Source organism: Amblyraja radiata, chromosome 6 (assembly GCF_010909765.2).
Source record: "Amblyraja radiata isolate CabotCenter1 chromosome 6, sAmbRad1.1.pri, whole genome shotgun sequence".
Classification (NCBI taxonomy): domain Eukaryota; kingdom Metazoa; phylum Chordata; class Chondrichthyes; order Rajiformes; family Rajidae; genus Amblyraja; species Amblyraja radiata.
This window is the reverse complement of record NC_045961.1, coordinates 26224803-26237580: the sequence shown is the minus strand read 5'-3', so window position 1 is coordinate 26237580 and position 12778 is coordinate 26224803. Positions and strand designations below refer to the sequence as shown.

The 12778-nt window shown below is 40.5% G+C and overlaps 1 protein-coding gene across 4 annotated transcripts in view; it reads left to right on the top strand.

The window, feature by feature from the left end:
* The window catches only part of cep126 (centrosomal protein 126), a 110582-nt gene that overhangs the window by 36664 nt on the left and 61140 nt on the right, over positions 1–12778 (top strand). For 3 of the 4 annotated variants that reach the window (XR_004412296.1, XM_033022357.1, XM_033022359.1), the window contains exons 3-4: positions 3216–3367; positions 12059–12170. Coding sequence is in view for 2 of the 4 variants with exons in the window: in XM_033022357.1 (XP_032878248.1) it covers positions 3216–3367; positions 12059–12170 (264 nt within the window). In the remaining 2 variants the exon portion in view is untranslated. Of the gene's footprint in view, positions 1–3196; positions 3368–12058; positions 12171–12778 lie in introns of all 4 variants that reach the window. The other variant, XR_004412297.1, reaches the window with a different exon arrangement.

The window sequence follows — 12778 nt, the reverse complement described above, 5'->3', positions numbered from 1 at the left end:
GTCTCCAAATCTGAGGAAGGACATTATTGCCATAGAGGGAGTGCAGAGAAGGTTCACCAGACTGATTCCTGGGATGTCAGGACTGTCTTATGAAGAAAGACTGGATAGACTTGGTTTATACTCTCTAGAATTTAGGAGATTGAGAGGGGATCTTATAGAAACTTACAAAATTCTTAAGGGGTTGGACAGGCTAGATGCAGGAAGATTGCTCCCGATGTTGGGGAAGTCCAGGACAAGGGGTCACAGCTTAAGGATAAGGGGGAAATCCTTTAAAACCGAGATGAGAAGAACTTTTTTCACACAGAGAGTGGTGAATCTCTGGAACTCCCTGCCACAGAGGGTAGTCGAGGCCAGTTCATTGGCTATATTTAAGAGGGAGTTAGATGTGGCCCTTGTGGCTAAGGGGATCAGAGGGTATGGAGAGAAGGCAGGTACGGGATACTGAGTTGGATGATCAGCCATGATCATATTGAATGGCGGTGCAGGCTCGAAGGGCCGAATGGCCTACTCCTGCACCTAATTTCTATGTTTCTATGTTTCTATGTAAACCTTTGTTCAGCTGTGGGAGAGGGTGTATGCTGGATCAATTGTTATAAAAGTAAAAAATTGTCTACTTATTTTTCATTACTTAATAAACAACAATGACATTTGTGTACCTACGTTGTTTTTGGATTTGTCTTGGCAATCAGTATTCATCTAGAAGTGAATGAAACTTGTCTACAAGTAGAGCTCAGTATGTCAGTGCATCACAGATTTCCTTATGGTACCAGCACTCTATTGATTCAGTCACAGTTACTTTATTTTTAATTTTTCATAATTTTGATTATTTCTGTTTCACAAGTTGGTAATTTATACATAAGTTCATAAATGATAGGAGCAGAATTAAGCCATTGTTCCCGTCAAATCTACTACGTCATAACCTCTGGTTCTAGACTTTTCCACTTGTGGAAACATCCTCTCCACATCCACTATATCCAGGCCTTTAACTATTCGATAAGTTTCAATAAGGTCCCCCGTTGATAATTGCTTGCTTCTATTGTTACCCCCCCCCCCCCCCCCAATCTAGTTTCAGTAAAAACACTGAATCAAGGACTTGTATCAACTAAATTTTATTTTACCAAAAGCACATCACAGATCACACACTGTACCTATCCCACCATGGGATCGATCCTTGCGTCTAACTGTTCAAGCCCTCTAGGCCCCGCACAGACAGAGGCACTCCAGAAGGGTATGCGGTCCTGTGCGCTCTTCCAGTAGATCGACCCTGAGCCTCGTGATCACAGCCTTTTATATGCCCCGCGAACCCGAGGGCCGAACCACACGGGAGTTGTCTCTTAATCACCCAATTACAATTATCGATTATCCCCATACATAACAGACATTCCCCTAACCCAATGATACAACAATTCAAAACATTGTATTCACAACGGACTTCGAGATGAAGTCAACTTGGAAACATTTACCCTGATTAACAGAAATCTCAGACAAGGCTCAACACCCCATCCAATCCACACTTAGCAGAGTCAGACTCTGCAACATTATTTACAAACTATTTACAAGATGTATGTCTGGTTTGCAGCCATCCAATCCATTCTATGCATTTAGTACCAGATTGACAGGGTTTGCAAGGCTTCCCATTCTTTGCTTGAAAATTGTATCTAAGTTCCAGACCCCCTGGCCCAGATCTGCAGAGAGCAATTCCAATTTGACCAAATCTCCCAGCAAACCCTGAAACCAAACCCCATTTTGAAGTTGTGGCTGGTCCAATTTATGCTTCTAAACTCCAGCAAGTAGAGGCCCAGTGCTGTCAAACACTCATCATATGTTAACTCACATGCTAACCTCTTTTGTTTTACTACTTAAACTAGACATTTTCATTATTGGCTAGGTTTAAAAAGTTAATCCCCTTCTTTCTCAGCAGTGGGACAGATAATGTTAATCTCAAATAGATTTTCAAAATCACACAAATATCCTGTGGGAATGAGCCTTGACAAATTGTTTCCTCCGTATCACACAATTTCTGCAACAGTGTTCTGATTTGCATATTTAAGTAGCCTTATTATTACAGGCCTTCTGAAAATTGCATCAGATGTGGCTTCCAAGTCTACGGGGTGATCAAGGTGATATCCAACTTTTTATTTTCCAGTTGAAAAATCCCAAGTAACAGACAAAGTTTCCAATAAATGTTTTCCATTTGGCCTTATGGTTGGTCACAACAGCAATCAACAGAAAGTCTTTCATGATTTTACAAAATATGGTTGAAATTGCTAAGGCCAATGTTATTTATAGCACAATTTTATCAGTGCAAAATTGATTGATGAATTTGGTAGCATTAAAATAATACAAAATCACTGATAGTTTCTGCCTTTTTCCATATAATGTTAAAAAGTGAACAGTTGTTTTTAACTTTAGACTCTTATATGATGATATCATTTACTTGGCACATCTTAACATGGATGCTTCAGTTTGGGAGCAGGGTGGAGAAATAGACAGAAAATTATTTCCACTATAGACTAAATTCCTGTTCAAGGCTTATTTTCATTAATTTCTTTAAATCACTCAAAATGAATATGGTTGTTAATGAATTGATGAAATGCATGAGACACATCATGACCTTATGTGAGAATACTTTTACCTAGATCACATATAAAATTCAGCCAGTATTTATTCTCTACAAGAGGTCCTTCCATTTTTCCTCATCTTAACCTGTTACCATGAACCTCTATTTTCCCCCATCATAAGCTTTATTAGTCTTGCTTTGAATGCATTTATACTATTCACAACAGCCATTCCCAATGGTAATGGGTTCCATATTTTTTGGGATGATCATTTATCCGCATTTATTGGATTTCTTTGTGACGTATTTACATAATTTCAAGATGGTTTCCAGTTATGCCCTTCCCCACAATTGGAAACAATCTCTCTTAGCATCCACTGTATCAAAATAAATCATCATTTTAAAGATCAGCTTTTTGATCTCCAGTTTATTGGCAGCTCCTGCTTATTTTGTACATTGAATAATGCAATATATGCTTTAAGAATCATGACTGAAGAAATGTTTTTTGACATGCATTCACTATATCAAGCAGTTGGGTGATTGATCTTCTCAAAATTAGAACAATTGTTCTTTTTTCACAGTGTCTGCTGTGTGTTATCATTCTATAGGTTGTAAATCATTACTACATTACCCTTGCAGAATTTTGTATTCCTTACAGAGCCCTCGAGGAGAAGCGCAGAGAAGATGAGGAAAAAGAACAAAGATTTAGGGAGGAGGTACTTCAAGAGCGAAAACTGAAGCAACAAGATGCAACTGAGAGATTTCAAAGATCCCATCTCCTCTCATCACAACGCAGGCAATATATAATTGGTGAGAAATAAATTTATTCTGAATAATTTGTTAGATTTGAGTAGCAAATTAGTCTTTTTTTATTTATCCGTAGAATACTTAAATTCACAGGTTTTCTTAAATTCTTCATTATTCTTTTAAGTATTCATAGAATACTTAAATTCACAGTAGCAGGCATTCTTATTGTTCATGGGATTACCCATGTTCAAGCAGCAGCCCTAGTTTTTTTAATATAGTGTCTGTAGATTCACAGACTAGATATTAACAAAGTTCAAACTGAAGTCCTTAATGCTATTCCTCCTCAAGCCCTGCTTTGTCTTGTACAGCGCATGAGACAGTAGAGCAGGAATACTTGCCTCTGCAGCAGTTGCACTTACTTCAACAATCAGTCATATCTCTTTGTAGCAAAATAGAAAGATTAAACGAGAACTTGCCGTTTGAAGTTTGATCTTTATTTTATGAGAAGTTGAAGTGAGGGACTACGTGAAGAGCCCACCAGCCCGCATGCGCGTCAATCTTCAGAGCAACTGTATGAAACCACAGACCACTTACACAAACTTAAACTATAGAAAGATTAATAACCCTCGACTTACCGAATGATCTTTATGAGATTCAGGGTTGGGAAGGCACGTAGTCCCTCACTTCAACTTCTCATAAAATAAAGATCAAACTTCAAACGGTAAGCTCTCGTTTAATTTTTCTATTTTATATCGAAGTCACATGAGTGACTACGTGAAGCCTTCGAAGCTCTGTGGTTTCATGCAGTAAACCAATCTGTGTGTGAAACACTTAAACAGATAAACCATAAATGGCAGAAAAGACATGGGTTATTAACAACATGATGCTAACTGACATACATGTCCCTTGCCCTTAATCGGACCACAGTCCCAATTGGCTTTGCGTTAGACAATAACTCATGCAACACTGTTCAGAATTCTTTCTGCAATCATCCAGACATATTCAACCAAATTGTATAACTTCTGAAAGTGCACTATGTAAGCCTCCTGCTGTTGCAAGATGATCAAATGGGAATATCCATTCTATTGGCTGCTAATGAGCCAGTCCCCTTGGAAGGGTGAGACTTGAAATGATTTGAATTCACCCCCGCTATTAGCTGCTTAACCTCTATTCAACTTACCCTCTATGTTGAGATAGTCTGTACCAGCAATCTCTTGAGAAAACTATTAAATAACAATGAAGAAACTATCCTTCATGTCATAAGTACTAGTAAGCTCATTGTACCTGTATACATAATAACACCCCCAATCTCCAATCTGGTGGGTATGCTGTCAACTCGAAATTGTACCCAACCGTGCCCGGTTTGCTTGATGAGATAATTCCCATAACAAGCTACCCTCATGTCAGTTATGACCCAGAGACCGAGTGATGACCCAGAGACCATGGTGAGCGCTGAACCTGCGGATAAAAAGCCCTCTGGCTTTGATAAAAGAGTAGGCCTGGTGCTCCAACCAGCTTCCAAGGAGCAGTATCCTCTTACTCTTGAGAAACTTTAGCATAAATTGGATAGGCCTCAGGCATTTACCATCCTAGTCAAATTGAGTTTAGACTACGTATAACACAGAAGACCCTCTGCTGACCTTGTACAAGGTGAATCCTTCCCTGAGAAGTCTCAAAACTTTCTGGGTTAAAGCCTTTTGACTTAAATTTTTCCTTAACTGATGGCATTAACCTACAACCTCTAGTGTCTGACTGAATCAGAACATACATCAGATCCTTATGCGACTAGAATTGAAGCGTAGCATCCATTTGGTGTGGGAATACGAGTTCCCTGTCAACTCGTCACAGTCAGAGTCACCCTCAAAGTGGAAAATATCATAATGCAACCCTGAACCAGAAATTGCTGCCGCAGTCCTCTGCCTGGAACGACCAATCTCAGTCGTCAGAGAGCACAACACATTATCTTCACCAAGGTGAGAGCGATGGCCCTGGGCCTAACAAAGGCCTCTGGCTAGGTCTGAATTGAGTAGGCCTGGGGTTCCAATCAGCCTCAGAGCAGCGCTTCCAGCCGTTAGTTTATATATAGAGGTGATATGCCAAGATACTGGAGCCCTACCCACATAGGATGATTCTACCATCCCCGCAGCCGCCTAAAATTCTCCCTGCAAGTCTTAATCTTGCTAACATCTCTCCTCTTCGAAGAGGTACATTGCAGGCTGCATGTTACTGGCCCTGCATAAACGAACAACTTTTTTGGGAATTACCTCAGGCCTTGTAGCATTTTGTGAAGGCAATTTAGCTCCAGCTGTGTATTACATAGAAGTGCTAAAGCATCTTCTGTACTATCGAGTGCTGAACCCATCTACTGCCCTTGCAAAGGCCGAAATGACGTCAGTTAATAGTCTTTGAATATGCTGAAATTTAATTCATGCCCACATATCACCATTGAGATATCCCAAATGGTGAGATTGAATTTTGGAACATCCAAAGTCTGGCAGTTCATTTGGACTGGTATATTTCCCAGCTGTATCCAACATACCTCCATAGCTGAAGAGGAATTAAATCAACAATGCTCTGAGCCAGATCTCCTCCTGTGGATCTCCTATCCCCGAAGGGATGGCAAATTATGTGACAGGAGCCGGAACTCCTTCATATGATTAACTGCAGCAGATCCCCCATAAGTTCAGGGGATTCGAATTCCTTGACGAAATCCCCATAGTCGAGTTACCTATGTAATAATCTCCAGTACTCCCCTCTACTGAGCGGGAGATAAAATAACACAACCCTGAACCAGGTGTTGCTTCCCCTCTTCTGAGCGGGAGATATTGTAACGCAAACCTGAGCCAGGTATTGCTTCCCCTCTTCTGAGCGAGAGAGATATGACACAACCCTGAGCCAGGTGTTGCTTGCACAGGCATCTGACAGGAGCATCCTGTAAGTGTCTCCTGAGCCAGGAGCACAATCCTATTATATACACACTGGGTAGATCGTGCCTGCTAATGACTCCGAGTCCAGACTTGTTCCCTTCTGGAGCCTCAACGGAGTCTAGAGGGGAGGAATATAATGCAACCCTGAGCCAGGTGTTGCTTCCTTCAGGCATCTGGCTGGCTCCCTTTGAGCCTCAACCAGTTGCCTGCTCCCTTGGAGCCCCAAAACCTGCTCCCTCTCGGAGCCTCAATGGCGGAGCCACCGGCCGGCAGCCTATTGAATCCCGCTGCCAGCTCCCTCTAGGAGCCTTAATGGCGATAGCTGCACCGGCCGAGCCATCAGCCTAATGAATGAAGCTGCCTGCTTCCTTTTTTAAAAAATTAAAAAAATATATATTATTATTACTATCATGATTTTTTTCTCTCATTTAATTATTTATTTAAGAGCCTCCACGACGATTGTTCCGGCCGAGCTGTCAACCAATTAAATTCCAGCCGCTAGCTTCTTTACGGAGCCTCCACGGCGGTCGCTGCACTGGCCACGCCGTCAGCCAAAAAAATTTCAAACCGCCAGCTCTTTAAGGAGCCTCCCCGGCGGTCGCTGCATCGGCCGAGCCGTCAGCCTCTAATTTTAGCCGCCAGCTGCTTACGGAGCCTCCACGGTGGTCGCCATCCTGGCCGAGCCGTCAGCCGAATATTTTTCACCGCCAGCTCCTTACGGAGCCTCCACAGCAGCAGCTGCACAGGCTGTGTCAGCTTCTCCGGGCCCGCTGCCCCTATTTTCGGAGCAGCGGCCCGGTCCTGCAACAAAAAATCCCTTACCTGCCGGAGCAGTTTCAAACTGCTCCGATTCTCGTGCCATGCGTCGACGTATTGACACGCATGCGGGCTGGCAGGCTCTTCACATAGTCACTCACGTGACTTCGATATAAAATGGTGGATTGCATTGACCTACAAATAAGAGCTAAAGGAAAGAATGATGGAATGGGATGTGGAGAACAAAAACTAGAAAGAGTTTTCTTGAATGAGGAGCGAGATTAATTCAGAGATAGAAAGGGAGAACCCAATAATGATATTCTGGGATTAAGGAACTATGAGTTTGTTACTATTACGTGAGGTAGTTGGTTGTAATGAGATAACCTTATCTGCCTTATGTAGAGGTATGAAGCATACTTCAATGAAGGAAAAACTGTAAAAATAAGAGTATGGACTCATTCAATTGGACCAGAAAAGTGTTTTCATAAGTTGAGATGGAGTGGGATGGATGCTGAGGGAAAGTCAATAAATTGTTAACAGAGACCAGTCTGTTGTCTAACGCTTGCCTGGGATATGCTCAGCCCAACTTCTTTAAAGTCAAGCGTAAACAGATGTCATGGGCACTGTGAAAACCAATTTCTACATGAATGGTCACAGACAACATGGACCGCACCTGCACCATTAAAGATTACAGAAATGGCATCCAGGACTGTGTTGCATGCTGTTAGATTCCTTCCAGCATGCTTGAAATACATTATCACATGAAACACCTGGCAACAACAGTGTGAAACGACTGTGAATTGCTGATTTCTTGCAGCTTGCATGGCCTCTTAGATTTAGTTATATTTTAGGTATGCTTTAGTTACCTTTCAGCTTTTAGCGGAAGTAGTTTGCATGGTGCACAGACACAATGCTTTGCTATCAAGTTCTGGGGTTCTTTAAAAGAACACTGACTCATCATAATTGATGACATGTAGTTGCCAGTAGGTGGAACTATAGTGACAGTTTGTAAATCAAATAAACTGTAAATGCTGGAAATCAAAAATAGAAACAATCTCAAAGGGTATTTGGCTCTGTTTGTCTTCCCACAGGTGCAGCCTGACCTGCTGAGTATATCCAGCACTTTGTTTTTATTTTTCATTTTCTGAAGGAGTTTGTCCCTTGAGCTATAATGCACAGGTTAAAGGAAAAATGCAATAATTTGGTGCTGGCAGTCCAAGGCACTTCAGATCTAATCATGTGTTTATTCTGCCTCCACAGTTCCTTTATTCTCTTTTTTTAGCCACCCAATCAACTATTCTCAAATGTTTAAAATGTCTTCAATAATTAACTCCTGTACATTATGGCTCAAAATTTTAATACCATAATGCATTTCCCAGCAATGATTGAAAAATGAATACACAGAATAAAATCCAACACTTTAAACATTTCCAGGGTATTTTGTGTCACACCAAAAAACCAACTGAGCATTTCTCAAAGTGATTCACCTTTACTGACATAATTCCCACAACATTCCCTCATGTAATGCTTCTTCTGACGTATTACAAGGGAAATTAGTCTACGTTATCCTGGCTTGATATTGGATGGATATCCCATTCTTGTATTTAACAATTGTTTCTGCAACACCCTAAAAAGGCATTGATGTTCCCAATTACTGGCACTTTGATGTCCTGCATTGTCAGACCCAGCCTACTGGACCTTATGAATTTTTCTTTGCAAAATTCCAAGTTACCCATCGGTCCGATGTTCCAACCACTAACCGTTCAATCCTCTGAGGTTCCACACCTGTGATCACAGCTCCCAGCTACACCTACTTCTAGCCATGACCTACAAGTCAGACTCTCTTCCTAGCTCCAATCATTCCCACTCAAACTCCACTTGGTTATCCACTTTGATAAATTAAACTCCATGCCCCAATCGACCAAACTCCACCAATAGTCCTTAGAAAGCATGGCATCTCTTTCCATTGTTATGCAGATGATACCCAACTTTATTTGCCGCTGCGGAAGGAAGACGCCTTTTCTGTAAATTCACTTCTGTCTTGTCTTGAGGACATTAAGTCCTGGATGGCCCTAAACTTTCTAGGATTTAATGAAAAGAAGACAGAGGTGATTTTGTTTGATCCCAATGGCTGCCGTGAACCTCCATTTGTTGATTTAGGTCCATTGTCACGGTACGTGAAGCCAACAGTTTTGAATCTGGGTTTTAGGATGGACAGTGACTTTAAATTAGATCGCCAAATAGGCACGGTGGTTAATTCCAGCTTCTTTCACTTAAGGAAGCTGGCAAAGGTGAAACCCATTCTCGAGCGGCAGCATTTTGAGACAGTAATCCATGCCTTTATTACATCTAGGCTGGATTACTGTAACGCACTCTATTTTGGAGTTGCTCGTTCTTCACTGGCTCGTCTCCAGTTGGTTCAGAATGCTGCTGCTCGCCTTTTAACTGGAACTCGAAAGAGGGAGCACATAACACCAGTTCTGGCCTCCCTCCACTGGCTCCCGGTGCTCTCTCGAGTTCATTTTAAAATTCTGTTATTTGTTTTTAAATCTCTGAATGGGCTCGCCCCGCCTTACCTCTCTGAGCTGCTCCACCCATACGCTCCTGCCCGGTCCCTCAGGTCAGCTGATCAGCTGCTCCTGGAGGTACCGAGGTCTAAGCGGAAGCTCAGAGGGGATAGAGCCTTCTCTGTTGCTGCTCCGGCACTCTGGAACGCTCTGCCGTTGCACGTCAGACAGGCCCCCTCACTGTCCATCTTCAAATCCAGTATTAAAACACATTTATACTCCCTGGCTTTTGACCCTGCTTGAGACTTTGCTCCTGCTTGTAGTGTTTTTAATATTTCTTTATTTTGAATATCTTTACTTACTCCATCTTTTAACTGTTATTATTGGTGTGTATTAACTTTTTTGTCACTTTGTTGCAACTATGTTTGTTTTTAAAGTGCTCTATAAATAAAATTATTATTATTATTATTATTATAACTTCCTGACAAAGCCTAGATCAGAACACGATGTTTTTAAATTATGCTCTTTCAGAAGCACTGAGGACTTAGATCTCACGTGTTACTAATTTGCAGAAGTGGGCCCACAACTAAAATAGTTGTCAGAGTGCTGCTGCATTCCCCATCTAGGCATAAACCTTTAATCTCATTTTCAATCTTATTGCTAGTTTACATTGTCCCAAATGCTTAATAACATAAAACAGGCCAATTCTAACTTCTTTTACCCCATTTATAGTATTAATACATCCATAAAATTACTTTAATGTAATTTAAGAGAATTACCTTCACCTATTTTTTTATTTCTTAATGCAAAACAATATTATTAGTAACTGTACTATTGCCTCAACAGCCTTGCATATTAGAATCCAAATTTGCATTCAACTGCATTTTTTTTTCAATTTGTTTCACAAAATGAACTTGCTCTGCAATGAAATTTATCATGAGCTGAAAATTTGGAAATCATTCCCTCTGCATGGTAAATGGAAAATGCTTTTTAAAATCCATTTCTTCCATTCATGAAATCTTCCACCTTCTCAAATTATGCCTACCCTCTGTTTCTTATTATGTATGCCAACCTCTATCCATATCATAATGTTTCTTCCCACCATTAGACATGTGGAAATTCAATTTGATGCATCTCTTTAACCATCAAAGTTCATGATTATTCAGTGCTACAAAATACAACTGATTATTGCAAAATCTTGTCATTAAATGTTTGGAAGGTTGGTTAAGAAGGTTCAATTGTTGGGTATTAATGGTGGAGTAGCAAGATGGATTCAACAGTGGCTGAATGGGAGATGCCAAAGAGTAATGGTGGATGGTTGTTTGTCAGGTTGGAGGCCAGTGACTAGTGCGGTGCCACAGGGATCTGTGTTGGGTCCACTGTTGTTTGTCATGTACATCAATGATCTGGATGATGGTGTGGTAAATTGGATTAGTAAGTATGCAGATGATACTAAGATAGGTGGGGTTGTGGATAATGAAGTAGATTTTCAAAGTCTACAGAGAGATGTATGCCAGTTGGAAGAGTGGGCTGAAAGATGGCAGATGGAGTTTAATGCTGATAAGTGTGAGGTGCTACATCTTGGCAGGACAAATTAAAATAGGACGTACATGGTAAATGGTAGGGAATTGAAGAATGCAGGTGAAGAGAGGGATCTGGGAATAACTGTGCACAGTTCCCTGAAAGTGGAATCTCATGTAGATAGCGTGGTAAAGAAAGCTTTTGGTGTGCTGGCCTTTATAAATCAGAGCATTGAGTATAGAAGTTGGGATGTAATGTTAAAATTGTACAAGGCATTGGTGAGGCCAATTCTGGAGTATGGTGTACAATTTTGGTCGCCTAATTATAGGAAGGATGTCAACAAAATAGAGAGAGTACAGAGGAGATTTACTAGAATGTTGCCTGGGTTTCAGCAACTAAGTTACAGAGAAAGGTTGAACAAGTTAGGGCTTTATTCTTTGGAGCGCAGAAGGTTAAGGGGGGACTTGATAGAGGTCTTTAAAATGATGAGAGGGATAGACAGAGTTGACGTGGATAAGCTTTTCCCACTGAGAGTAGGGATGATTCAAACAAGGGGACATGACTTGAGAATTAAGGGACAGAAGTTTAGAGGTGACATGAGGGGGAACTTCTTTACTCAGAGAGTGGTGGCTGTGTGGAATGAGCTTCCAGTGAAGGTGGTGGAGGCAGGTTCATTTGTATCATTTAAAAATAAATTGGATAGTTATATGGACGGGACAGGAATGGAGGGTTATGGTCTGAGCGCAGGTATATGGGACTAGGGGAGAATACGTGTTCGGCACGGACTAGAAGGGTCGAGATGGCCTGTTTCCGTGCTGTAATTGTTATATGGTTATATGGTTATAAATGAGTAAATATTCAATAATTTTATGAAAAAAAAAGAAATTTGAGTTATTTACTTAAAATCAATAGCTCGGTTGCTATCCTCTAACATTAATTCCAATATTCCCTCTAATTTTCCAGGAGTATCAACAGTAATAATAATATTATTGAAACCTACATTAATGGCCTAATGTTCCACTTTATTTCTGTTTTTTCTCGAGGCCATAGAAACCAATCCATTCAATTAGATGCAGCTCTTGAACAGATTCATGGTTCATTTTATATGTCAACTTCTCCATCATCTGCTGTTGCAGAGCCCACAGTCTTCACAGGGTATGAATTTTCATTTTGACAATTAAAATGTATTCTAAGATATTAGAACATTGAACAGCATAAGCAATATTAAGCAAATTGTTCAAAGTTCTGTGATAGAACACTATTTTAAAATTGATCCGTCTTAACATAGTTAAGAATTTTTTCATTATTTTTCTTCTCTAGGGAATGGAAGATGTGCTTTAAAGCCCCATAAAAACAATGGTTTAAAATTGACTCATTTCCCGTTACTAAATGAGTATCTAATTAGGGATGGGATTGGAGGTTTTTGTCTGTTCAAAATACAGTGGAAATTCTGTGGAAATTAAGGATTTGTGGTCAGTTCATTTTTCCAAAATAGCAAGAAAATAATTTATCATCCTGTTTGAGAAGAAAAACAGTCAAAATCTATCCCACTGTCCCACTGTCCCTTATATGGTTTGTGAATATATAAAACTTACTATGTTACTACATGTTAGTATGCATTATAATTTGTGATAAATTCATTCTCAAACTGTCACAATTGAATTATTTAATTAAAAGTATATTTTTGGGAAAGGCTGGTGGGGAAAATGATTTCACAAAGGACTGGGAACTGAAGAGCAGCTTGCATTGGAGCCTACCAGGGA